Source organism: Cervus elaphus, chromosome 5 (genome assembly GCF_910594005.1).
Source record: "Cervus elaphus chromosome 5, mCerEla1.1, whole genome shotgun sequence".
In the NCBI taxonomy this organism is placed as follows: Eukaryota; Metazoa; Chordata; class Mammalia; order Artiodactyla; family Cervidae; genus Cervus; species Cervus elaphus.
Window position 1 is genome coordinate 98706938 of NC_057819.1, and position 27678 is coordinate 98734615.

A 27678-nucleotide genomic window follows, 5' to 3' on the forward strand; every position below is an offset into this window, starting at 1 on the left:
CCCAGAAAAGAGATTAGTTCAAACTGTTTTAATAAACAGCATGTAGGTCTGGAAACATTTCCCCCATAGTTCCAGCTTGGTTAAGTGGTTGCTTTCTAGAGTGGGAGAGTTCTCTTAGAAAGATGGACATGAGGTTTAGGTTAAACATAATAAACATCTTAAATGGGAATTTTCAGATCATTTGTGAAGTGAAAAGTATTTTTCATACCTTTCAATGGAATACACATCAGTAGTGGAACCCAATATAAGTACATGCTGCTAGTAGTAACTGAATATGGTTGTTGCAATTTTATGGAATGTGGGTTAATGGGACTGCTTTTTTTTTTTCCTAAGTGACTTTAAAAAACAATGTTTAAATGCCAATCTTAGAATATATAGTCCTTATGGGAGTCTTAACTTTTGTCTGTTCAAGAAAGCTTGAATTTAATTAGAAGGTTGGGTTTTTGTTTGGGGGCTAGAAATAGATTTCTCTAGTTAAATTTATTCTCCTTTAGTTAACTTTGGAGTTAGGTTCTTCCAGAACACACGTCTTCTTCTTAATTCAAGTCAACCAAAAAGTGAGATTTGATGCATGGAATTGCGTGACTAATTTACCTGACATACATAGAATTTAAAGGATTCCTGGATTCCACCTGTAATACTGAAAGGTGCACCTGACTAAGGCATAGCTTTTTTGTTGTAGAAATACAGTATATGTTTATTAAAAAAAAAAAAGAAAAAAAACATGGACATGCAAATTGCATCTCCATAGGAGATACACTTTATACATTTTGGTGTGTTTTTTCCACTATGGATTTCTCTTTGTTTCTCCCTTCCACTTGTTCTTTTCCTTGTGTGTCCTAGTATCTTTCACACCTCTTGTTTAGTCTCTAAGCAGAGAGCACCCAAGTCTTAGATCTTGGTAACGAAACCCTCACTCTGTCTCTGGGGCCTTTGAAAGTTAGGAAATGTTGGTGTTACTGACTTGTTGGGTAAAGGACCTCCTAGAATTGTCATCTGTCCTTGATAGCAGGCATTTTATGTTGTGACTGTGTTTTCCTTTAACAGGTAAGTGCCATCCATGTTGCTAGTCATGATATTGCCATTGTTTTCAGTGTTCTGTAGTCTGTCTACCCCCAAACTACTTACTGTTTTACAAGTCTGCATAAAATTTGTTGCACTTTGTATAATCAAGTCACTTCTCTGCTCAGAAATCCACAGTAACTTCTTAGTAAGCTCCCATAGCAAATGCATACTTTTTGTCTTTCCTCTGAACCTCAACTCCTACTTCTAGCTAACAGGGACCTCAATTTAATCCTCTTCAGTCCTTCAAGGCCTGGCCCAATTCCTGGCTCCTCTGCAAACCTTGACTGTAGGGCCTATTTCATTGTCTATCTTCTCTGAATTCTTAGGACCCTTCCAGGCTGTACAACATACTCTTAGACCAAACTGTCTTGTATTGTTCTTAGCTGGTATCTGTATATTAGTCTTGTCTCCTTCCTGAGAATGTAAGCTCCTTAAGAGCAGGGACCAAGTCTTACATTTTTGTATCTACCACAGTGCCTAGCACAATGCTTGGCACATGGGTGCTGAATAAATACTTCATTGATCAGCAAACTATTATCTGGTATTTTTAATTATAGAGGGATTAATGTATGTGCATGCAAGCTTGTACCTATTTGCTGTGGCTTGTGACTGTCAAAGTGGGATGGCGCACAACTGAACGTGATCAAGGGCAGGGTTTGGTGGTCTGACAAGCCAGCCGACAATGACCACCAGCTGGTGGGTCATGGTCATGCTCTGCTGGTGTGGACCATTGCAGAGCAGTTAAGAATGACGTGTCTGACAATTCACCTTTTAGAAGAGCAGCCCAGATACTCCTTGAAGAGCTATTAGTTTATAACCATCTGTATGTGAAAGCCGCCTACTTTGAGAGAGAGAGCCTCTTTCAGACTACTAACCTGAGGGATTGGTGGAGGGGGTAATGTATGTAACACCACTTAATGCCAATAGAGGATTTTATTTTCCAACACTTCTTAGCTCTGAGGCTTCAGAATAGCTGGGTCATTAGGCTAGGGATTATGAATGAATTACCTGTGCATATGACTTGTTTTGCCTGCATCATGTTTTGTTTTCTTTCAATTTGAGCCAATATTAAATTCACAGATTTCACATGGAAACCTTCATTTGGGGCTTTTCTTGGAAAAAAAAACTCAAAGGTCTGGAAAAACCAGGCCTGCATGGCAGGTATGGCCTAGAGATGACTAGTGGCTGTTTCTATAGACAGGATCTGTGCTCTGTTAAGAGGCTATTTCACTTGTTGATATCTCCTGCCAGGTACTCTTGTAACCATGTGCAACCTGTCTCCTCCCTTAGGTTACTTTGGAAAGCACAGCACGGTTACTCCAAGTCCGTAATTTGAGACTTAACATTTAGATATCACTCAGTTCAGTTCAGTCACTCAGTTGTGTCTGACTCTGCGACCCCATGGACTGCAGCACGCCAGGCCTCCCTGTCTATCACCAACCCCCCAGAGTTTACTCACTCATGTCCATTGAGTCAGTGATGCCATCCAACCATCTCATCCTCTGTCATCCCTTTCTCCTGCCTTCAATCTTCCCCAGCATCAGGGTCTTTTCAAATGAGTCAGCTCTTCACATCAGGTGGCCAAAGTATTGGAGTTTTCAGCTTCAACATCAGTCCTTCCAATGAACATTCGGGACTGATTTCCTTTAGGATTGACTGGTTGGATCTCCTTGCAGTCTAAAGGACTCTCAAGAGTCTTCTCCAACACCACAGTTCAAAAGCATCAATTCTTCAGTGCTCAGCTTTCTTTACAGTCCAACTCCACATCCATACTTGACCACTGGAAAAACCATAGCCTTGACTAGATGGACCTATGTTGGCAAAGTAATGTCTCTGCTTTTTAATATGCTGTCTAGGTTGGTCATAACTATCCTTCCAAGGATTAAGTGTCTTTTTATTTCATGGCTGCAATCACCATCTGCAGTGATTTTGGAGCCCAGAAATATTAAGTCTCACTGTTGCCACTGTTTCTCCATCTATTTGCCATGAAGTGATGAGACCAGATGCCATAATCTTTTTCTGAATGTTGAGCTTTAAGCCAACTTTTTCCACTCTCCTCTTTCACTTTCATCAAGAGGCTCTTTAGTTCTTCTTCACTTTCTGCCATAAGGGTGGTGTCATCTGCATATCTGAGGTTATTGATATTTCTCCCAGCAATCCTGATTCCAGTTTGTGCTTCATCCATCCCAGTGTTTTGCATGATGTACTCTGCATATAAGTTAAATAAGCAGGGTGATAATATACAGCCTTGATGTACTCCTATTCCTATTTGGAACCAGTCTGTTGTTGCATGTCCAGTTCTAACTGTTGCTTCCTGACCAGCATACAGATATCTCAAGAGGCACATCAGGTGGTCTGGTATTCCCATCTCTTTCAGAATTTTCCACAGTTTGTTGTGATCCACACAGTCAAAGGCTTTGGCATAGTCAATAAAGCAGAAATAGATGTTTTTCTGGAACTCTCTTGCTTTTTCAATGATCCAACGAATGTGGGCAATTTGATCTCTGGTTCCTCTGCCTTTTCTAAAACCAGCTTGAACATCTGAAAGTTCATGGTTCATGTATTGTTGAAGCCTGGCTTGGAGAATTTTGAGCATTACTTTGCTAGCGTGTGAGATGAGTGCAATTATGCAGTAGTTTGAGCATTCTTTGGCATTGCCTTTCTTAGGAATTGAAATGAAAACTGACCTTTCCAGTACTGTGGCCACTGCCGAGTTTTCCAGATTTGCTGGCGTATTGAGTGCAGCACTTTTCACACCATCATTTTTCAGGATTTGAAATAGCTCAACTGGAATTGCATCACCTCCACTAGCTTTGTTCATAGTGATGCTTTCTAAGGCCCCCTTGACTTCACATTCCAGGATGCCTGGCTCTAGGTGAGTGATCACACCATTGTGATTATCTGGGTCGTGAAGATCTTTTTTGTACAGTTCTGTGTATTCTTGCCACCTCTTCTTAATATATTCTGCTTCTCTTAGGTTCATACCATTTCTGTCCTTTATTGAGCCCATCTTTGCATGAAATGTTCCCTTGGTATCTCTAATTTTCTTGAAGAGATCTCTAGTCTTTCCCATTCTATTGTTTTCTTCTATGTCTTTGCATTGATCACTGAGGAAGGCTTTCTTATCTCTCCTTGCTATTCTTTGGAACTCTGCACTCAAATGGGTATGTCTTTCCTTTTCTCCTTTGCTTTTTGCTTCTCTTCTTTTCACAGCTATTTGTAAGGCCTCCTCAGACAGCCATTTTGCTTTTTTACATTTCTTTTTCTTGGGGATGATCTTGCTCCCTGTCTCCTGTACAATGTCATGAACCTCCATCCATAGTTCATCAGGCACTCTATCAGATCTAGTCCCTTAAATCTATTTCTCACTTCCACTGTATAATCGTTGGGGATTTGAGGTCATACATGAATGGTCTAGTGGTTTCCCTACTTTCTTCAATTTAAGTCTGAATTTGGCAATAAGGAGTTCATGATCTGAGCCACAGTCAGCTCCTGGTCTTGTTTCTGCTGACCGTATAGAGCTTCTCTATCTTTGCCTGCAAAGAATATAATCAATCTGATTTCGGTGTTGACCATCTGGTGATGTCCAAGTGTAGAGTCTTCTCTTGTGTTTTTGGAAGAGGGTGTTTGCTGTGACCAGTGCATTCGCTTGGCAGAACTCTATTAGCCTTTGCCCTGCTTCATTCTGTGTACTCCAAGACCAAATTTGCCAGTTACTCCAGGTGTTTCTGGACTTCCTACTTTTTTTTTTTTTTGGACTTCCTACTTTTGCATTCCAATTCCCTATAATGAAAAGGACATCTTTTGGGGGTGTTAATTCTAGAACGTCTTGTAGGTCTTCACAGAACTGTTCAACTTCAGCTTCTTCAGCATTACTGGTTGGGGCATAGACTTGGATTACCTTGATATTGAATGGTTTGCCTTGGAAGCGAACAGAGATCATTCTGTCATTTTTGGGACTGCATCCAAGTACTGCATTTGGACTCTTTTGTTGACTATGATGGCTAACCAATCTAATCACATGGGCCACAGCCTTGTCTAACTCAATGAAACTATGAGCCATGCCATGTAGGGCCACCCAAGATGGACAGACAGGTCATGGTGGGGAGTTCTGTCAAAATGTGGTCCACTGGAGAAGGGAATGGCAAACCACTTCAGTATTCCTGCCTTGAGAACCCCATGAACAGTATGAAAAGGCAAAAGGATAGGACACTGAAAGATGAACTCCCCAGGTCAATAGGTGCCCAATATGCTACTGGAGCTCAGTGGAGAATAACTCCAGAAAGAATGAAGAGATGGAGCCAAAGCAAAAACAACACCCAGTTGGGGATGTGACTGGTGATGGAAGCAAGGTCTGACGCTGTAAAGAGCAATATTGCATAGGAACCTGGAATGTTAGGTCCATGAATCAAGGCACATTGGAAGTGATCAAACAGGAGATGGCAAGAGTAAACGTGGACATTTTAGGAATCAGCGAACTAAAATGGACTGGAATGGGTGAATTGAACTCAGATGACCATTTAGATATCACTATGGTCTGAATATTTATGTCCCTGTAAAAGTCATGCTGCAATCCTCATGATTGATGTGATGGTATTAGGAAGTGGGGCCTTTGGGAGGTAATTCAGTCACAAAGTGGAAGCCTCATGAGTGAGATTAATTCCTTACAAAATAGCTCCAGAGAGATTCCAAGCCCCTTCCATCAAGTAAGGACACAGCAGAGGGGTGTCAGCAGGACTTCCCTGGTGGTCCAGTGGTTAAGACTCTGAGGGTTGGATCCCCAGTGGGGGAATTAAAGATCCTACATGCCACAGAGCAACTTAGCCCACGCACCACAACTATTGATACATGCCACAACTACAGAGTCCACGCACAGAAACAAAAGATCCCACATGCTACAACTAAGACCCGAGGCAGCCATATATTATATATAAAGTAGCAGCAATGAACCAGGAAGATGGCCCTCACCAGAAGGCAACCAGGCTGGTACCTGCAGAGCTGTGAGCAATAAATTTCTGTTATTTATAAGCCACCAGTCTGTGGTATTCTGTAAGAGCAACCTGGAAAGACTAAGACAGTTATTTCCCTTTTAGTTTGGGGTTGACTTTCTAAATTAATATTTAGGGGAAAGGAATTAAGTCAATTCATCCTTAAATATGGGTTTCCCAGGTGGTGCTAGTAATAAAGAATCTGCCTGCCAATGCAGGAGACACAAGAGATGCGTGTTCAATCTCTAGGTCGGAAAGAGCCCCTGGAGAAGGAAATGGCAACCCACTCCAGTGTTCTTGCCTGGAGAATTCCATGGACAGAGGAGACTGGCAGGCTACAGTCCATGGGGTCACAAAGGGTTAGATATGACTGAGCAACTGAACACACACATTCTTAAATACATATCTGCTATTAGTTCAACATGCACATTTTCAGTAGCTCCTGGTCACTATGCCATCAACAACTAGAGGAAAATTACCTCTGATCTGGAGGAAAGGGGAAGGAGAATTTTTAACAGGTTCACAAACAGGGAAAGTCTCATGGAAATGAACTTTAGAAGGTGCCTGATGTCTTTAACGTGAGTTGAAGCTTACCATGAATTCTCCGGAAACCGCTTTTCCTGGACACAGAGCAAAGAGCTACTTGCCAGTTTTTCTGTGGCGAATTAGCAAATCCTCTAAGAGTTTTGAATTTAGGAGGGGAAGGAGGAACTAATTATATCCTATTTCCCGCTGGAGTTCTAAATCTTTTCATTGATTGTCATGTGTATGATGAGACGGGGAGTCCTGTAAAGAACTTGAGAGTCTGGCAGGAATAGTCAGGGAAAGGAAGGGTAAAAGATAATTTTAGTTCCATCAGACTTCCTCTTCCCCTGTTTATGTTAGAGGAGCAGATCACCTCCATTGGGATAGCTACTTTCTGAGCAGAATGTATGATTGTCCCAGAATATATCATGCATTTCCTTCTTTTTCTGTAACAAGATGATCACAAGTATCCTTTTCAACCTTAGGTTACTGTGACATCTGAGTCATCTCAGAGTCTCAGTTTCTTCATCTGTAAAATGGGGATGACATTAGTATCTAGTATATAACATCAGTTGTTTGGAGGACTAAATAATGCAAATGTTTGTGTGTTCCTCACAGGGCTTCTCCGATAGCTCAGTTGGAAAGAAGCCGCCTGCAATGCAGAAGACCCTTGTTGGATTCCTGGGTTGGGACGATCCGCTGGAGAGGGGATAGAGTACCCACTCCAGTCTTCTTGGACTTCCCTTGTGGCTCAGCTGATAAAGAATCCGCCTGCGATGAGGGAGACTTGGGTTCGATCCCTGGGATGGGAAGATCTGGAGAAGGGAAAGGCTACCCGATCCAGTATTCTGGCCTAGAGAATTCCATGAACAGTAGTATAGTCCATGGGATCGCAAAGAGTCAGACACAACTGAACGAGTTTCACTTGTGTATTCCTCATTAATTTTACAAAATTCAACACTTTCTTGAAGAGCGAGTATTATTGTGGCAGAGAAAGGGAAACTTGTGTTTACTGGAAAGAAATAGTGTTAGCAGGACAACAAAACAGACTAGGAACCGTGGTTGCTATGCAGTTAGGTTCCGTGGAACCGTACACACCGTCTTTCACTGTTGTCGCTCCGGATCTTTTTCCCATTGTACCTCAGACTCTGATCTCCCCGCCCTCAGGAAGTGAAAGCCTCGCCACGCTGTCAAGTGCATGCTGGGAGCTGGAGTCCCCCTAAAGGTTGCCGGTGGCCGTGAGGTGAGCCGCGTCGCTGGGAGCCTCTAGCACGTGGCGAGAAGGGGTGGTGCGCACTAGCTGTCTGTTCCCGAGAGCCGCGGGAGCTGCCTGCCCTCGCGTCTCGCGTCGCGGCGCCTCCAGTCGCTGTGCCCTCCCGACATGCCCGAGGAGGCGGGCTTCCCGCCCGCCAAGAAATTCCGGGCGAGCGCCGGGCCTCCGAGCCGCACCGGGTCCTGCCCTCCCGGGCGGCGTGTGGTGATGCTGCTGGCCGCGGGCGGCGGCGGAGGAGGTGGAGGCCGGAGGCAGCAGCCGCCCCTGGCCCAGCCCTCGGCCAGCCCCTACCCCGAGGCCGTGGAGCAGCAGCGCCGGAATCTGCCCATCTTCCAGGCGCGAGGCCAGCTGTTGGCCCAGCTCCGAAACCTGGACAGCGCCGTCCTTATCGGTGAGTAACCGTGTCGGCGGGTCCTTTTTCGCTCCCCGTTCGTTCTCTTGAGAGAACAGCTTTTCTTAGGTGGCTCCTCACCGTCTTTCATCCGTTTCTGCAACAAACCTGACCGCCTATTTCTGTTCGGAGCCAGGAGAGGGGCCTCGGAAGAGAGTCGGACAGTCCCCCTTTCTGGAGGTGCTCACAGTCCGGGCGAGTGACCACACGTTAGGCAAAAACTCGCCTTCTGGGCCGGAAGGGTAGAGGGATGCACCGAAGACTTGGGGGAGTTTAAAAAAGTGGATCTGAGCCGGTCTGGAGGGGACGGCAAGGGGGTGGACCTAGAAAGGCGTTGGACACAGGAGAGAGCCTGCGGTATAAGAGACGAAGTGGAGACGAGACAGTCCAGTCTGAGGGAAGAAGCAGTTTCTGGTGCATTAATTGAGGCAGAGTTGAGGGCCGGGAACTGATTGCAAGGGGCTTTGATCCCCAACGTTTTAAGTAAGAGGAGCCCCTGAAGGACGGAGAGGATGAGCCTCCAAAGAGGAGATCCAGGAGAGCTGATAGTCTAAGGAACAGAGTTGTTAAGAAGAAGGCAGAGATCAAATGCAAAAATGAAGTCCAGTAAGTAGGGACCCAAAAAATGCCCGCTGGATTGGGTGGGAGTTTTTGACTAGGGATGGAGGTGAGCGCTGTTTTGGCAGAGCTGTGGGATGGGAACTGATTTGTCATTGGGCTGGAAGTGAGGAGGTCATGAAGGCAGTGGGAACAGACTTCTGTTTCGAGAAGAAGCAGGGGGACCTAGCGGAACTTGCAGGTCTTCATAGGTTAAGGGGAAGAACTCAGTAGAGAGGGAGGCTGAAGATGGAAAGTGGGCACTAATAGCAGAGATAGAGAGGGAGGCTGAAGATGGAAAGTGGGCACTAACAGCAGAGATGGAGGGTGTGGGGAAAGGGGGCCTTTGGCAACAAGGATTAGAGCTGGCACTGGCCTGGAATAGAAGGAAGGCGGTGCAAGAGGTTAGGGGACTGGAGGAAGGTGGTAAGAATGGGGTAACTGCTGAAGAGCTTGTAGGAGGAGATGAAGGGAGACTGTCTTTGAGGATTTCACTTTTTCTATGAAGTAGGTGCAGGAGCTCTTCTGAGAATGGGACTTACGGGGTCCTTGGGGAGGATGGGAACAGAGGAAAGGGGCTACAAAAACAAGAACAAGGATCAGCCGTGGTGCTGGCACCCAGGTGCATTTGGCCCCATGGCAAACTAAGGTCATTGTCAGCCCAACTGGATTATTTTATTATAGTGATGCTCAGTTTCTTTATTATTATTATTATTATTTTTTTTTTTAGCTGCACAGCGTTTTTGGTTGTGGTGCTCTGGCTTCTCTGGTTGCAGAGCACGGACTCTAGAGCTCCGGTTTAGTAGCTGCGGCCCTTGGGCTTAGTTACTTCACAGCATGTAGGATCCTACTTCCACCAGGGATCGAACTTGCATTCCCTGCCTTGGAAGGCAGATTCTTAACCACCGGACCACCAGGGAAGTCCCCAATGCTCAGTTTCTTGGTGTAGGAGCAGAAGAGATGGGCAGGGAGACTTTGATCGAAGTTTGGGTTTTGCCTGATGAACTCAGTAGGAGAAGTGCAAGATAATCAAGTTCTTCATCCATGATTCGTGTCCAGATCAGGAAGGATGAGCCATAGGGGAGAAAATGGAAGGACGATGGGCCTGTAGGACTCGGTGGGGGGTGGGGGGAGGTAGTGGTAGTCGTGGAGGGAGGGATGCCCAGGCTTACAGTTCTTTGTTCTGGTCAGGTGCTGGGAAGGAAACACAGGAGGGTAGTAATAAGGTTGGGTGCTTACTGTATGTAGTGCTCAGGTACATGAGAGAGACAGGCTTCTGTCCTCCCGGTACTTCTGATGCTGGGCAAACAGAAACGTTTCAACACTCAAACAGTGTAGAGTGATCAGTGATGGAGGAGAGATGAATGAGGCACTAAGGAACACAGAGGCGGGTGCAGCCCTTGGGGAGAAAGTTTGAGGTCTAATTCATCTTGTGGGGTTTGTCACGCGGGCAGTGTGGGAGCAGATACTTCATAATCGAGTGGGCAAAGGCAGAGGGTTTGAAAGGAAGCGGCAGGCTGGGTGAGGAGTCAGCTATGGCTGCAGTGTTGGAACAGATGTCTCTTCATGTCAGTACATTTATATCTCATTTATCCCTTCGAAAAGTAGGACTTTTTATATAACAGCTGTATTTCACTGTATGGCTTTACCAGTTACTATTGCTAACCATTTACATTGTTTCCAAATTTAACTGCCATGAGCAAAGGTGAATAAAACTTTTGAAACTGATTCTTTATGCACATCGTTATTTCCTTAGAGTCAGTTCCTGCAAGTGGAATTGTGGGTCAAGAGTATAAACATTTTAAAGATTTTCCTACTATAGTTTGACCTTCTGAGAAGCAATTCCAGTTAACACTCCACTAGCAGTATTCATGGGTGCACATTTTCCCATGACTTTATCAACTTATTTTCTTTCTTTTCTTTCATATTTATTTATTTTATTTTCCTGTGCCAGCTCTTAGTTGCAGCCTCGGGATCTGTAGTTGGGGCATGCAGGATCTAGTTCCCTGACCAGGGATTGAACCCAAGCCCCCTGCATTGGGAGTGCTAGGGAAGTCCCTCGAGTATTTTTCTTATGTCTTTTCCTTCTGACTTTGATCTGTTGGGTTTTTTTGTTGTTGTTGTTCAGGTTTAAATGAGACTTTTCTTCTTTCCTAGGGGAGACAGGCTCGGGGAAGACAACACAGATTCCTCAGTACCTGTACGAAGGGGGGATTGGCCGCCAGGCCATCATTGCTGTGACCCAGCCTCGCCGAGTGGCTGCCATCTCTCTGGCTGCCAGAGTCTCTGATGAGAAGAGAACAGAACTTGGGAAGCTGGTACCTAACTTCTTTTTCACTAACAGTTCTTGGTCCCCAACACCTCACTCCCCTCCTCCCCTGCCACCTCCCTGACTTTTTTATTTTTCTAAACAAGACTACTTATACATCTCAAGCTTCTTTCTTTCTTTTTTTTTTTTCCAAGTTTCTTTCTTGCCACAGTTGTTTCAGGCTCAGAGTTCTTTATTAGTTCCTTAGACATCAGAGGGTCTATCAGTCCCATTTGCTTTGCTTTCAAAGTCTGTTGGCAAGTAGAATAAATTAGTTGTTTTCCTTGAGCACTTTTAAGGCTTCAGTAACACTTGCTAGGTCTATTTGTCCATATACCTTTCTACAAACTTGTAAGCATTTTCCTAGCATATAGGTGGTTATTGAGAATGAGTTCCAGAAGCATATGTAAGTCAGATTTATTTTTGTTCATGCATCTGACTTCAAAACATCTTGGGCATCTTTTCACTTGTGTATGTAGCTTTGCTTGAAGTGGCTGAGGGGAGGGGACTAGTGTTACATTCTTTGCAGAGTTTCTCATCATTGCAGTTGAGGGTGTGTGTCCATGGGAGCAGGGTAGGGTTGGAGTGGGTCATGTTCACTACACTAGCACCAGCGCCTGGCGCCCCTCTGGGTACCCTGGGTGCAGCAGACATGTTGGCTGGATGAATGAGTGGTACCTCTGCACAGGTCGGCTACACGGTGCGCTTCGACGATGTCACCTCTGACGACACCAAGATCAAGTTCCTGACCGATGGCATGCTCTTGCGCGAGGCCATTTTAGACTCCCTGCTCCGGAAGTACAGCTGCATCATTTTGGATGAAGCCCACGAGCGGACTATCCACACAGATGTGCTCTTCGGGGTGGTGAAAGCTGCACAGAAGAGGCGAAAGGAGCTGGGGAAGCTGCCTCTCAAAGTGGGTGCAGCCGTTCTGCTGTGGGACTCGGGGCAAAGGTGCTGGGAGGCTGGGGGGAGAGGAGCACAGCCTCCCAAGCAGCCTTCAGGGTTTGGCAGGGCACAGAAAGCCTGGCCCAAACCTTTCTGCCATCCTCCGCGCCCTTCTCGCCGGCAGGTGATCGTGATGTCAGCCACGATGGACGTGGACCTGTTCTCCCAGTATTTCAACGGAGCCCCTGTCCTCTACCTGGAGGGCCGGCAGCACCCGATCCAGATTTTCTACACCAAGCAGCCCCAGCACGATTACCTGCATGCCGCCCTGGTCTCCGTCTTCCAGATCCACCAGGTAGGCAGTAGGGAGCGGATTCCTGGAAAGGCCTGTTTGACCTTGAAGTCAGCTGTGAGAAGAAAAGCTGCTGGACCAAACTGCTTTGTAAGCTATGTTCTTTAGGTGAATAAGGAATTTCCTTGCCATGTCCCCGTTTTTATACTTTTTTATAGTATCTCTCTTTTCCTCTAAAAAAAAAATTAAACCCCAACCAGCATGTTTCTTCAGCTGAGCTGGAAAACCTCCATGTGTTAGAGCAGTGGCCCGTGTGCATAATGTGATCAGAACCCCCAGTAAGAAGCACATTTTGTGTTGCAACCAGGACACCACATGTAGAACTGAGTAGAAAGGAGTCTTAGGAAATACTGCCTCCTTTTACTCCATGTGATATTCTGTCTCATTGAAAAATAAAAAGTTGGTGTATTAGCCAATAATGGTGTGCAATTTAGAGTTTGCTTTTTTAAAAATGTATTAGAGAAACATTTCAACAGTTTTTTCATTTTAGTAAACATTTATTTAAAAATTTGAGTGTATAACCTCATTTTTTGGTTTAACTTGTATATAATTGACTGTTTTTACCTTCCCATTAACTTTCTGAAAATATCTAGAAGCCAACTTTTTAAAAAATTTTATTTATTTATGTATTTATTTAATTGGCTGCTTCAGGTCTTAGTTGTGGCACACAGCATCTTTGGTCACAGTGCACAGACTTTCTAGTTGTGGCACACAGGCTGATAGTTGCCACTCGCAGACTCAGTTGCCCCGTAGCACGTGGAATCTTATTTCCCCGACCAGGGATCAAACTCATGTCCCCTACATTGAAAGGTGTATTCTTAACTATAGGACCACCAGGGAAGTCCCAGTCAGCCTTCTTTAGCTGCCAGAAGCAAACTTGAGATAAGGATATTTTATGAATGATACCTGTGGTGCCCTCAAGTTATGTAATAGCTTTGATGAGTCCTCCTAGTGATGAAGCTTTTATTGTTTTAGATTTTATCCTGTCTCTGTGTGTGTACCTCTGAACATTTGTCTTCTTAACACTGAGCTAAAAAAGTATATGCACACACATAAATACATAGATACGTGTATGCAAACATAGCCATAGTATATATACAGAAAGAAAAAAATGTGGTGGTAGTCACTCAGTCATGTCCGAGTCTTAGTAACCCCATGGACTGTAGCCTCCCAGGCTCCTCTGTCCATGGAATTCTCCAGGCAAGAATACTGGAGTGGGTTGCCATTTCCTTCTCCAGGGGATCTTCCTGAACCAGAAATCAAATCCCGGGTCTCCCACATTGCAGGCAGATTCTTTATTGTCTGAGCCATATTTGCCTTCATTATATGTACATGTACATACAGATATAGGTAGTCGGACATGACAGAGCAACTTGCACACCTTCACAAATACAGATAATTATTGAACATTTTTCAGCTATTTTGCCAAACAGGCACTCTACAATTTAATGTATCTAAACAGACTTCAAAGAAGATTGGGTCAATTGGGTATATGTACTTAACACTTAGATGTTCTTCCCTTCTCAAGGTGAAGGACCCAGTTAAACCTGAGATACCAAGCCCTTGCCCAAGTTCTGGGTGCTTTGGGAGTTTATGAAAGTACATTTGATGGCCTCATTCAATAAGGGCTTCTTTTCCAGACTCTGGCTATTTTCATGGATCAGGGTTTCTCTAAGTTGTCTCCTTTGTCAGCTTCATCTTTCAAGATGATTACGAAAGGAAGGCAGCTCCGGGCAGGTTTTATTTGCTTGTGTGGTTGTGCTTTTTCATGGCATTGTTCTTGTTGCAAAAGCAATCTGGTGATTTCCCTTCAAAATCCCCTTAATTTTTTATTATGTCTCTTTTTTTCCCCTCTTAATTCACTTTTAAACATAGCTGGCTAACTTGAATAAGATGCAGCTGTGCATTTGGTGAAGTTGTTTTTTTCTTCCCCAGGGGTGACACCAATATCTAGGCTCAGTTACGGCTCCAAAGTTAAGAATAACTTGGAAACTTCATTAACGATCATTGTTCTGTTCGGTGCCACCTGCGCATCTGTCAAGGCCCAGTGACCCCAGTAGCCCCGCTCTGCCTTCTCTGTAGGAAGCGCCCTCCTCGCATGACATCCTCGTGTTCCTCACGGGGCAGGAAGAGATCGAAGCCATGAGTAAGACCTGCCGGGACATCGCCAAGCACCTCCCCGATGGCTGCCCCTCCATGCTGGTCCTTCCGCTCTACGCCTCCCTGCCCTACGCCCAGCAGCTGCGCGTCTTCCAGGGGGCCCCAAAGGTGAGTGCACCCCGTCTCCTGCCCAGGCCCGTCCCTGGGTACCCAGACGGATGCACCAGTGGGGCCTGTGCCCCTGTCAGCGGGCTCCAGATAAGATGTGTGGACAGGGTGCCCAGGTATCTCTCACGAGCTGGAAAGACGCAAGCATGCAATGCAGGTCTGCAGACATGGTTCTCCCATGGTAGGAACAGGGAGACAGTTGTCTGGGGTTGAGGGAGCGATGCCCGCGGAAGCCGGAAGCTCCCTGAGTGACTCTCCTGGGGTCCACAGTAAATAAGCACGTGTCCACCGTATGTTCCCTGGGTACCCCTGCTGTGCCAGCTACTGCGCCAACACCAGACACACACTGTCCCTCATCCTCTCAAGAACCACAAGGCCGGTCTCCATTCCAGTTCAGAGACCCTGAGGCCCCAAGGGGTGAAGTGATAGGTGCCCATGGGGTACAGTAAGTACCGGGCAGAGCCAGGATCCCAAGTCACATCTACTTCCTCCTGGCTCTAATGCCCATCCCACCACCCCTCATCACCTCAAAATAAGCCTTGAAGGCTGAAACACCCAGCCCCTCAACCCAACACTGACCCGGCCATCAGTGTTAATAACTGTCCAGATAGCGGAGTCATCTTTTCTTGATCATGAGTGAATTGTGACAGTTAGCGATGAGGAATATGTTTTCAAACTTCTGCATCATACATGTGTCATGTGGCTTTTTGGTTTTCTTCCTCCTTTTAGGGTTATCGCAAAGTGATCATTTCAACCAACATCGCTGAAACCTCCATAACCATTACAGGAATAAAATATGTAGTTGACACGGGCATGGTTAAAGCAAAGAAGTATAACCCTGGTGAGAACTTGTAGCCCCTGACGTCTCTTCTCTGTGTAGTGAGCGGCCCGTGGTCCTGCAGTTTCCCCACCTGAGCGTTTCACGTGTATGAGTACCAGGCACCCCATCCAGCAGGCAGGGCCAGAAAGACACGTGAGGCAGGGAAGAAGAGCCCATCCATGGCAAACCTGGGGACAGAGGGTCAAGGACCTGGGCAGAGGGACTGAGATTCCATCAGAAGGTGGGCGAGAATGGTGGCTGTCAGGCCAGGGACAGCCCGATACCACATCAGAGGCTTCCTGGGAAATGATGTCGGAGCACGGCTGGTTCAATCCCCAGTCTCCCAGAAAGAAAGCAGGACCCCACCCCCAGCTGGGCCAAGGCACTAGCTGTTTCCCTACTGTGTGCAGTGCGCAGCTTGCTTGAAGTCGTTTTTATTTAGGTCTGTTTTCTACCTTGCTTTATTCCATGGAGGATTTGAGGCAGCTGACATGGTAGCTCCCAGGTGTTCACTTCAAATGAACTGCTACGCATTCAAGGATGCTGACTTTCACGTGTGTTTCTTGGGGACCATGTTTGTGAAAGGGCTTGGTTCTCCATACTGTCTGGCACCGCGTACACCTTTATCAAGAAAATCAGTCTCGTTTACTCCTAGGTGTAGTGACATGACATCGTCTCTCTTTTATAATAGAGCAGAGCGGGGCTGTAGCCCACAAGGGACTGGAGGCGTTTCGTTTTGGGGTCATGATCAGTGGGCGACCAGCTATCCTGGTTTGCTGTAAACTGGGTTTTGGCACTGAAAATGCCACCTCTTGGAGGACCCCTGAGTCCCAGGCCATCCCAGGGGTTGTTTTCAATTGTGACCTAAGGCAAGGCCTCTGAAATCTCGCCTTGGCTGCTGCCCCAAGCTCAAGGTCCTTCTGATGCTACAGTCACAGATTTCACATAGTGTTCATGGAGAGGCCTCTTTTTACCACAAACCAGTCTGGTTACGTGCTTTCTGACATATTGTTGATTAGTCACTAAATGGTGGCCAGCTCTTTGTAATACCATGGACTGTACGCTGCCAGGCACCTCATGGAATTCTCCAGGCAAGAATACTGGAGTGGGTTGCCATTTCCTCCTCCAGGGCATCTTCCTGACCCAAGGATTGAACCCACATCTCCTGCATTAGCAGGCAGATTCTTTACCACCGAGCCACGAGGGAAGCCCTCTTTCCAATGTAGCCTTGAGTTTTTCTGGACTCATGTATTGCGGAAAGAATCCTGAGTATCCCCAGGAATGCTCCTCATTGTCTACGTTGTAGAAGGAGTTTGTTCACATGATGAGCAGAGTCTGACTTGGCCATTCTCCCACCAGACAGTGGCCTGGAGGTGTTGGCCGTGCAGCGGGTATCAAAGACCCAGGCCTGGCAGCGCACAGGCCGGGCCGGCAGAGAGGACAGCGGCATCTGTTACCGACTCTACACGGAGGATGAGTTTGAGAAGTTTGAGAAGATGACGGTGCCAGAGATCCAAAGGTAGCCAGTGGGGCTCGCCCCCTGCCATGCGTCCTGAGGTCCCGTCGTGCAGCCTGTGTCTCCTCCAACTGCCACCCCTTGGTGGGTGGCTCTGCCTTGCTGGCTGGGGGGTCAGGCGCCCTTGTGAACCATCTGTGTCTCTGTCTTGCAGGTGTAACCTGGCGAGCGTGATGCTGCAGCTCCTTGCCATGAAAGTCCCAAACGTGCTCACCTTTGACTTCATGTCCAAGCCGTCTCCAGGTGAGTGGAGTCTTCAGGGAGGTGGGTGCACAGAAAGGGACCTCCATGGGCTCCACACAGCAGGCCTTCTGGCACCCTCCTTTTTTTATTATTATATATTTATTATTTTTCACTGTGCTGGATCTTTGTTGCTGCGCAGATTTTTCTCTTGTTGTGGCGAGGAAGGGCTACCCTCTAGCTGCAGTGACTGGTTTTCTCATTGCAGTGGCTTCTTTTGTTGCAGAGCACAGTCTGTAGTCTGTAGGGCGCGGGGCTCAGTTGTTGCAGCTCCTAGGCCATTGAGCGCAGGCTCAATAGTTGTGGCGCATGGACTTAGTTGCTGCATGGCGTGTGGGATCATCCTGGAGCAGGGATTGAACCCATGTCTCCTGCATTGGCAGGTGGGTTCTTAACCACTGAGCAATCAGGGAAGCCCCTGGTGACCTGTTGTTTAGTGTACTTGGGGGGAATAATAACCTTAACTCTTAGAGAAGAGTCTCAGAATCATGGAAGAGACCCGGTGCTGTTCACACCATGTTGGTGCAGAATCAGGGACTTCGTGTTGGCACCATCTCCGGTGGGTTCCGTGGTCACAGGAACCAGGGAAGGTAGTCGAGGGGGGTCCACAGGTTACTGCAGCCCCAACGAACTTTGACTTTTGCAAAGGGACTGAATAGATTGTGTTTCTTTGCTTTCAGCTGGAATTTGATGGGTCTCTGCCCTTCACTGGGAATCTCCATGGAGGAAGAAAAAGTAGTTGGGATTCTTTGTCATGGTAGCTTAGCCGTTGGCATCCCTTCAACACATACCATTTTCTTTTTCTTTAAAGTGAAGAAGTGCAATTGGTTAAAAAAAGTAAACAGTGGATAGGTAGACATGGACTGCCACAATATTCAGCTTCTTAGTTTCCCTCCCCACAGCCACCCCTGGGGCCATTTCCTAGTGTCTCCTAGAGAAAATCTATGTGGATAAGTATATACAGTCTCCTTTTCAAAACATAAATAGCAACACCCATTCAGTCTGTTCTATACTTTTTTTTCTATCAGTTACTAAATTCCTACATATAAAGGAGGAACAGGGACTTCCCTGGTGGTCCAGTGCTTAAGACTCTGAGCTCCCAGTGCCGGGGTCACAGGTTTAATCCCTGGTCAGGAAACTAAGATCCTGCATTGCCACACAACACCCCCAACCCACCACCACCAAATAAAAGGAGGAACATACATGTCAGGTAGAAGTAGTGAAGCCACACCTGTGTGCCCATTACTGGGGCCACCAAGCCCTGGGACCGCCCATTCCCACCCCCCTGCCCCTCACCTCCTTCCCACTCCTCCCTCAAGGTCACCGCCCCCCAGGTTTGATCTGTGATTCCCTTGCTTTTCTTGAATATCTATTCCATTCACAAGCATGGTTTTGGTTGGTGTGTTTATGTCTCAATTTTCTGGTGACCTTCGTTTTCATCTGTTATGTTTTGTAAAGTTTACGTTTCATGTATTTTTATCACGTAAATACTGTTCCATTCTATGAATAAGCCAAGATGCATTTTTCCTCCTCCTGGTAGACATTGGCACATTGCTTTTTTCACTTAATATATTTTATAGATCAGTTTTTCTCTGTACATATATATTTATTGCATCCTTAGACATGCATCGTTACGCTTAATAGGTAATATATTTACATAGTTCAAATTAAAAAGGAATTAAAGAGTAAATAGTAAATAGTGTCCTTCTCTCCAGGGGCTCCCAAGGCCCCTGGTGTTTCCATTGTTGTGTGTGTCCATCTGGAGACACAGGTCCCTGTACGAGGTTCAGGTATATCTGAGTGTGAAATTCAGAAGTGTAACTTTGCTGGGCTTCAGATTTGCATACATATCGCCAAATTGCAGGCCACTATTTAGAAAGGGAATTGAGGGTTTCCCTGGTGGCTCGGTAAAGAATCTGCCTGCCAGTGCAGGAGACACAGGTTGGATCCCTGGTCCAGGAAGATCTGACACGCCACAGAGCAGTTTGGCCTGTGCACCACATCTATTGAGCCTGTGCTCCACAACAAGAGAAGCCACCGCAGTAGAGAAAAGCCCCAAGCAGCAACAAAGACCCAACACAGCCAAAAAATAAACACGTAAAATTATTTTTGGAAAATTAAAAAAGTGAAAAGAGATGAGCTGAAGACAGTGATGTCATGAATAGCTTTGAAAAGTACCTCATGGGGACAGTGTGGTTGCGGTCTTCACTGTGGTTTGACTTAGGCTTGTCACAAATGCGCTGACGTGAAGCAGCTGCAGCTCCATCCCGTTTTGAGTGTTTGACTCCTTTTCATGTCTTTCTCTCTAGATCACATCCAGGCGGCCATCGCCCAGCTGGAGCTGCTCGGTGCCCTTGAACAGAGGGATGGCCAGCTCACCCTAACTCCAATGGGAAGAAAGATGGCAGCTTTCCCGCTCGAACCCAAATTTGCCAAAGTAAGTGACACCCTCTTCTCAGTCCCCTCTCTGTACCTTACAGGTCAGCCATCCCACAGGGTCTCCTCAGCCCAGTGCTTCTAGGTTCATCTTCACCTTTTCTCTTAAACGATCATCAACACCTGCTTTGTGTCGAACCTCAACTTACCTTCTGTGTATTTCAAGCTCATATTAAGTCATGTGTGTGTGCATGCTCAGTCATGACCGACTCTCTGCAACCCCCTGGATTGTAGCCCACAGGTTTCTCTGTCCATGCAATTTTCCAGGCAAGAATACTGGAGTGGGTTGCCATTTCCTCCACCAGTGAACTCATGAGCCCTACCTATATGGATCATATAAGAAAGGCAGCTATCTGTTCTACAGATGATAATATACAAATAAATATATAAAAAAGCATAACATATATTGTTGTGGTTTTACAAACACCTGCCCCTTTACGCCTTACAAGGGAAGTTGCAGAAGCAATATATGGAAATTCAGAAGCCAGGAAAAAACTGGACTCACACAGTGTTTCATTGTGGTTTGCAGACCATCCTCCTGTCCCCCAAATTCCACTGCACGGAGGAGATACTGACCATTGTCTCCCTGCTGTCCATCGACAGCGTTCTCTACAACCCTCCATCCCGGCGGGATGAAGTGCAGAGCGTGCGGAAGAAGTTTGTGTCCAGCGAGGGCGATCACCTCACCCTGCTCAATGTCTACCGGACCTTCAAGAACACCGGCGGGAACAAGGTAGGCCTTGTCCTCTTCCTCTTCTCAAACAGGGCCTTCATTTATCAAGAAAATTTTTTAAATAAATAAATATTTGGGGGAATTCCCTTTTGGCCTAGTGGTTAGGATTCCAGGCCTTCACTTGCCATGGCCTGGGTTCAATCCTTAGTCGGGAAACTAAGATCCCGCCTGCCAAGTGGCTGCCCTTCCCAAAAGAATCAGTAATTGTGCCATACCATACACGCTTTAACTTTGTGTCTTAATGCAGTCAGTTCTTAATAAAAAGAAAAGCCACTACCTAGGTTTAGTAGTTGTAAACATTTTGCTCTGTTTGCCTCAATTTATTTGTTTATTTTCTCTTGTTGGCCACTCTGCATGGCATGTGGAACTTCCCTGACGAGGGATGGAACCCATGCCTCCTGCAGTGGAAGTGCAGAGACCTAGCCAGTGGACCACCAGGGAAGGCCACGTCAGTTTATTTTTAAGGAAATAAATGCTGTGGACACAGCAAGAGCCCCAAGCCGCTCCTCGTGTAGTCCTCCCTGCCTCCTGTAACCACCGTCCTGAAGTGGGTCTGGACCTCCCTCGGCAACACCGTGCTTTCACTTCCTGTCCACAGGCATCATATGCTACACGTGCTTCCTCACACTACCCTTTGGCTGCTTATTTCTGCCTCTGGCCCCGTAGTGCGCATCCCGTCCAGGTCTGCTGTGCACAAGGGGGAGGGTTTCTTGGGAGCCAGTACCCAGGAGTGGACCTGCTGGTCTAGGAGCAGCTGCACCCAGCTTCCCCAGAGTGTCAACACCTCTCTACCCTCCCCAGAGTTGTGCAGAAGAGTTCCCACTTCCACCTGCCTCTCCAAATTTGCTGAAATGACTTTCATTTTTTCCAGGTTGATGAATGTGAAGTAGTTGTTGTTCAATTGCTAAGTCATGTCCAGCTCTGTGACTCCATGGACTGCAGCATTGCAGGCTTCCCTGTCCTTCACCATCTCCCAGAGTTTGCTCAAACTCATGTCCATCAAGTTGGTGATACCATCCAACCATCTCATCCTCTATTGCCCACTTCTCCTGCCTTCAGTCTTTGCCAGCATCAGGGTCTTTTCCAGTGAGTTGGCTCTTTGCATCAGGTGCCAAAGTATTAAGAGTTTCAGCTCCAGCATCAGTCCTTCCAGTGAATATTCAGGGTTGATTTCCTGTAGGATTGACTGGTTTGGTCTTCTTGCAGTCCACGGGATTGTCAAGGGTCTTCTCCAGCACTGCAGTTTGAAAGCATCAAATAGCATCTCAGTTATTTGAAACTGTACTGACTTGATTCCTCGAGAGACCAAGAACCTTTGCTTAAGTTTATTGTCATTTGTAGTTAACCTTCTGTGAGTTGTCTGTCCATATCCTTTGTGGCTCTACTGAATTATTGGTCATTTTCTGACTGATTTATAGGTGGTGTTTTTTTTTTTAAGTATATTCTGAAGGTCATCATTCTTTTTCCACTATGGTTTTCATTATGGTTCACGCTTTTTGATATAAAGATATTTTCTTGTATTTACTTTTGGCAACTGCAGTTTAACCTCCGAATTCAAACTATGTTCTAGAAGTTATGCTGCGACTTCCCTGGTGGTCCAGCGGTTAATTCGTGGTCAGAGAACTAAGACCCCAAATGCTGCATGTTACGACTAAAAATTTTTTTTAAATTAAAGAAAAAATTAAAAGTTGTGCTATATTTTTATATCTCTGAAGAAACAAGAGGACTGTGACATCTCTTTTTTTCTCCCTGTTCAGGAATGGTGCAAAGAGAACTTTGTCAACAGCAAGAATATGACGCTAGTAGCTGAAGTCAGAGGACAACTGAGGGACATCTGCATGAAGGTATTTTTCTTCCTGCTGGTCTTTGGGGGGCGAAGCTGTCACCTTTTTCTAGGTGAAAATTCTCAAATTGCTTGTTACTAGTGATTGCAGAAAAACCTCTCATTTTAGGAAAATTTTTAAATAAAGAAGAAAGTAAAAATTACCCACAACTCCACCTCTCACCAGTTTGGTCCATTTCATCATGGCTCTGCTTTTCAATGTATTTTTACATGGATAGTTATTAATACATTGTATATATGATTTATATCCAGCTTTTATAAACTTTAACAGTGTTTTCCAATGTTATTGGAATTCTTCCTAAGTTTTTTTAGTGGAAATACCTGTCAATTTTATTCAGTTTACAAAATCAGTGCATACTTGTTACATGTTGATAGAGTGCAGAAAATAGTGATATATATACAGCAGAAACTAACACAACATTGTAAAGCAATTATACTCCAATAATAAAAATAAAATAAGAAAATAGTGATATAGCGTGCAGAAAGTATAAAAGTATAATCCTGCCCCTCCAAAGATAAGCAATAGTCCAGTGTAGATCCTTCTAGAATTTTTCTCTATGTATGTATGTTTTTATTTGTGTGTTATGCATATAGTGGATATATACATTTTCTTTTTAAAAAAAGTTTGATGTACCTTTTTTTTTGCAACTTGTTTTTTTCCACTTGGAGTACCTCTTGAATTTCACTTGTGGGCTGTCTCTCAGTGCCTATATATGTCTATCGTTCTTTTTATTGACTTGGTAGCATTTGGCTCCTGTCTTCACTACAGTTATTTAACCAAGTCCCTAGTGGCAGTCATGTAGATTGTGCTAGAGTGATCATCCTGCTGCACAAACATCTGTGCTCTGGTGCAAAGAATGGACTTCCGGATGGGGAGTTTAGATTCTGATAGACATTGCCAGGCCATCCACCAAAAAGTCTCCTACCAGCTCATATTCCCTCTTAGAGGACATGATGGTTCTGTATTCAGTGACTGTGTGACGCACCATGTTTTACGTCAGAGGTGGGGTAGTTTGTGTTCGCAATCTCCTGTGTTGAGCACTGAGTGTCCTCGTTTTGCTGCTGTGAACAACTCTGTGGTGACCAGACGTCTCTGTGTAAGGCCTCTTCTGAGACAGCCCCCAGTGCAGACCATCCACATGACCCTAGGAGACAGTTGTCACCCTTACCCAGGCCCGTGTCCAATGCCAGCAGCCTATTGTTAGCACTGAAGTAACTTCTTACCAGGCTTCCCAGGTGGCTCAGTGCTAAAGAATCTACCTGCCAAAACAGGAGACTTGGGTTCAATCCCTGGGTTGGGAAGATCCCCTGGAGAAGGAAAAGGCAACCCACTCCAGTATTCTTGCCTGGAGAATCCCATGGACAGAGGAGCCTGGGAGGCTACAGTCTGCAGAGTCACAAAGAGTCGGGCACGACCGAGCGACTGAGCACACAGCTCTTTTCACAGTAGCCTGTTGTGTTCTGTGTTGCATACATGTTTTCACCCCTCTTGTCCTTGAATGGCTTTCCTGCTAGACCATCCCTTGGCTTTGTGAGTTTTCTCATCTTTTACTGACAGTAGAAGTGGCGCTCCTCGACCCGCGCTCACCTCAGGCATCTGAGGCAGCTTCCCAGAGGTCAGCGTCCACCCCAGATGTCAGCCTCCTCTGCGGGCCTTGCACCAGGCCGCGCTGTAGGCAGTGTGGCTCCAGGTACCAGGGGTGGCTGCACAGTGCTCACGTCTGGGTCTTTTCCATGTCTCACTTCCTCCCGAACCAGATGTCCATGCCAATCCTGTCCTCCCGGGGGGACACGGAGAGCATCCGCCGATGCCTGGCGCACAGCCTCTTCATGAGCAGCGCTGAGCTGCAGCCAGACGGGTCCTACGCCACCACGGACACCCACCAGCCAGTGGCCATCCATCCCTCGTCCGTGCTCTTCCACTGCAAGCCGGCCTGCGTCGTGTTCACGGAGCTGCTCTTCACCAACAAGTGCTACATGCGTGACCTGTGCGTTGTGGATGCCGAGTGGCTGTACGAGGCCGCCCCCGACTTCTTCAGGAGGAAGCTGCGGACTGCCAGGACCTGAGCCGCCTGGTGCCCGGAGCCGGGCCGCAGCCGGCCTCGCTGCAACTTCTAGACGTTGGCACCTGCGGAGGCCACGGTGGTTAGGGGTGGGTCATGCCTGGCCTCCAGGAGCTTGAGAGCCTCTTTGTCTACACTCCTCAGACTGAACCACACAGACATGTAGAGGCCTGGGAGACTTCAAAATGATGCTTTGGGTTCTTGGTGGACGACTTTGGGTGACTTCCGTTACTTCTGAGCTGCAGTTTCCTGATCTGCCAAGTGGGAGTGATGATACTTACAGGGTTGGAGTCATGAAGCTCAGAGCAAGTGAAAAGTACCCAGAGGTGTGCGTGCCTGTGATAAGCCACGGTGGACTGGGTGCCGAGGTGCTTGGTTGGTGTTACTGCTTATGTACGTGCCATGGATCGGGTACAGCAAAACCCCCAAGTCCTCGAGACTGCAGGGGATGGTCTGGGAGGGGGACCACAAGAGGTCACAGAGCTCTTGACCTTGGATCTTTTTGAACATCTATCTGCATGAAGTTATGTAACAGAAGAGATTAACTTCTATTTCAATAGGGAGGTGCTGAGCACCTAACCTCACTCCCCAGGGCAGGGAGCTTTCACAGCAAAGAAGTGCTAAGCCCTGTCCCCACCCTGCTTTCAGGGAAGTTCCTGAGTGAAGGTATTTGTATCTTCTGAAGTGGGAAAGCTGATCTTGTGTGTTGTCCTTCAGTCATGTCCAATTCCTTGTGACCCCATGGACTGTAGCACGGCAGGCTTCCCTGTCCTTCACCATCTCATGGAGCTTGCTCAAACTCATGTCCATCGAGTCAGTGATGCCATCCAACCATCTCATCCTCTGTCGTCCCCTTCTCCTCCTGCCTTCAATCTTTCCCTGCATCAGGGTCTTTTTCCAGTGAGTCAGTTCTTCATATCAGCTGGCCAAAGTATTGGAGCTTCTGCTTCAGCATCAGCCCTTCCAGTAAACATCAGGGTTGATTTCAGGTTGTAGTGTGATGGCCTCCAGTATAACCTTCTCTCTCTTTCTGTCTCTGGGCCATAAACCCATGAGCTAAGGGTTGACTGAGCTGAACTTAAGCCATTTCCCTTCTGGCCAGGCCTCTGGGGGTGGGCGGAGGTCAAGCCAGGCAGTCTTGGCTCATCTCCTCCCCTCATCTAATGTTTATATTCTTTTATCTTATTTCCTATTATCTTTTTTCCTTCTTCTTAGGGAGCAGGGAACATCCTGGCTTTGCTGCTGGCACCTCTCTCTCACACTCATTTTCATCATTTGTCTGAGGGGATTAAAGGGTCTCCACAGACTTCCTGTTCTCATATTTTGAGAAGGGAAAAGACACCAAAAGTCCTTCTTAGCTATTTAGTTTGAAAATCGTTGTTGTTTAATAGCTAAGTTGTGTCTGACTCTTTGCAGCTTTGTGGGCTGTGGCTCTCCAGGTTCCTCTGTCCATAGGATTTCCCAGGCAAAAATCCTGGAGTGGGTTGCCATTTCCTCCTCCAGGGCATCTTCCCAACCCAGGAATCAAACCTGAGACTTTCCCCAGAGAATGCTTTGGCCTGGAAAATGCCAAAATTAGCCCTTTTATTGTGCTTAATTGTCTAAACACAATATACAGTATTCTGGTCATTACATACAGTGAATCATACAGCTTTTAAGCAGAGGCCCAAATGGCCTGAGAGACCCTTCAGAGATAACGGATGGTGTCTTCATTTTGGTTCAGTGAGAGCCTGGCGGATAGGAACACCCCCTCCCAGGCCTCATACAGTGGTGTGTGTCAAGTTTGCCTCAGCACCAGCTGTGGGTCTGAGCAGTCAGACTTTTAGCCAGCGTTCCCAGCTATCTGGGCATATGTGAATTCTTCCTGTTAAAAATAGTTACATTAAGGCCAAAGAAGAGTCAACAGATCCTAAATACCCTGTCTTACTAAATTCTTAGATTTTTCTTGTTCTTACCAGTGCTGACTTTCTGAGAAGTTTTTCAGAAAACTTAACTGTATTTTTCTCACTTATTTAAGAGTCCTAGGAGGTGTAGCCTGACTTGGTAAAAGAAATTACTGTATTTTTAATAAAACATTCATCACACTGATAAAACAATATTGGGAGTGGAGAGATGTATTATGTTTCTCGTAATGTTGCATATTATGGTGGCTCAGACAGTAAAGAATCTTCCTGCCATGTGGGAGACCTGGGTTCAATCCCTGGGTTGAGAAGATCCCCTGGAGAAGGGCAAGGCAACCCACTCCAGTATTCTGGCCTAGAGAATCCCCATGGACCGAGGAGCCTGGCAGGCTACAATCCATGGGATCACAAAGACTCAGACACAGCTAACCAACTAAGCACATTCTCTAGGGCAAGTAAAATTTAGCTTTTAATCATTTTTGTGCACCTCAAAGTTCCTGAACTGTTTCAGGAAATGTATTTTTTCTGAGCAGGAGTAAGGGGTAAATAGCTTCTAAATAAATGTAAGTAGTTTCTGTGTTTCTGTACAAAGATATATTTATCACTGTAACATTCTGGTAGAGTTTTGATACAGTAGTTTTTTATCAGGCTTTTTAAAAAGTTAACTTTTCACATAGCTGCTCAGGGATTAAATCAGATTGGAAAAGCCTATCCCTACTCCATGTTACTACAAAGAGATACAAAGTTGTTTATACCTAGCTGCAGGGCACAGATAAGTACACTTTAAACTTTCTAATAAAGTTAAATGTTTCACAGTGATGTTGCAATCTCATCTTGAGCTACTCCTTTCAATCCCTAAAATCTCTGATGGTGTGCCACCTTTTTTTTTTTCCAACCTATGAAATCCATATCTGGGTGAATCACTAGTTCCCTTGAGCACCTTTATGTATTAATAAATAGATGCACTCCAAGCAGATTGCATGCCTCAGATGTTTGTCTTCTGCTTCTAGTAATCATGGAGGGCAGCACAGATCCCATTTACAAGGGGAAGAACTGCCCAACACCCAGTTCTTGGTAGAAACCCTTCCTTAATGTTGCGTCTCTGCTAGGAATAAAGAGATGCCAGAAGGGAGACAAGTTTGTGCTCTGTGAAAGAACTGATTATGTACTGTGATGCATAAATCCATTTAATCCAACTCTCAAGAAAACCTGTGGCCAGACATTTAAGATACCATTCCTTGTGAATATAAAGAAACACAGCACCTGTGGGGAAGGAAGAGTTTTCTTATATTTTATTTGATCAGAATATTATAACTTGCAGGGAAAAGCTCAGTTCAGATTTATGTTGTGTTTTGAGACTCTTTTCTTATTCAAACAGGAAGGGATCTGTGGAAGTATCAGCATTTGCACATGACTCAAACCCATTAAAGGTGAATCTAGTACATATTGTGTGTGGCTTCTTTCTTGGGTC

General features: G+C 46.0%; 1 protein-coding gene across 1 annotated transcript; it reads left to right on the plus strand.

Moving 5' to 3' along the window:
* The first annotated feature begins 7774 nt into the window (after window positions 1-7774).
* Window positions 7775-27649, plus strand: DHX33 (DEAH-box helicase 33). The gene is made up of 12 exons (XM_043903509.1): window positions 7775-8242; window positions 10997-11157; window positions 11836-12063; window positions 12220-12390; window positions 14470-14655; window positions 15385-15496; window positions 16835-16994; window positions 17146-17234; window positions 19541-19668; window positions 20197-20400; window positions 22158-22244; window positions 24002-27649. Exons 1-12 carry the CDS (start codon window positions 7960-7962, stop codon window positions 24308-24310), a joined length of 2118 nt encoding a protein of 705 aa, XP_043759444.1. The 5' UTR covers window positions 7775-7959; the 3' UTR covers window positions 24311-27649.
* Window positions 27650-27678: the final 29 nt, after the last annotated feature.

Coding starts and splice junctions, on each gene's coding strand:
- DHX33 (XM_043903509.1), top strand. CDS start 7,960: ATGCCCGAGGAGGCGGGCTTCCCGCCCGCCAAGAAATTCCGGGCGAGC. Junction 8,243..10,996: donor GGACAGCGCCGTCCTTATCG/GTGAGTAACCGT, acceptor CTTCTTTCCTAG/GGGAGACAGGCTCGGGGAAG. Junction 17,235..19,540: donor CATGTCCAAGCCGTCTCCAG/GTGAGTGGAGTC, acceptor CTTTCTCTCTAG/ATCACATCCAGGCGGCCATC.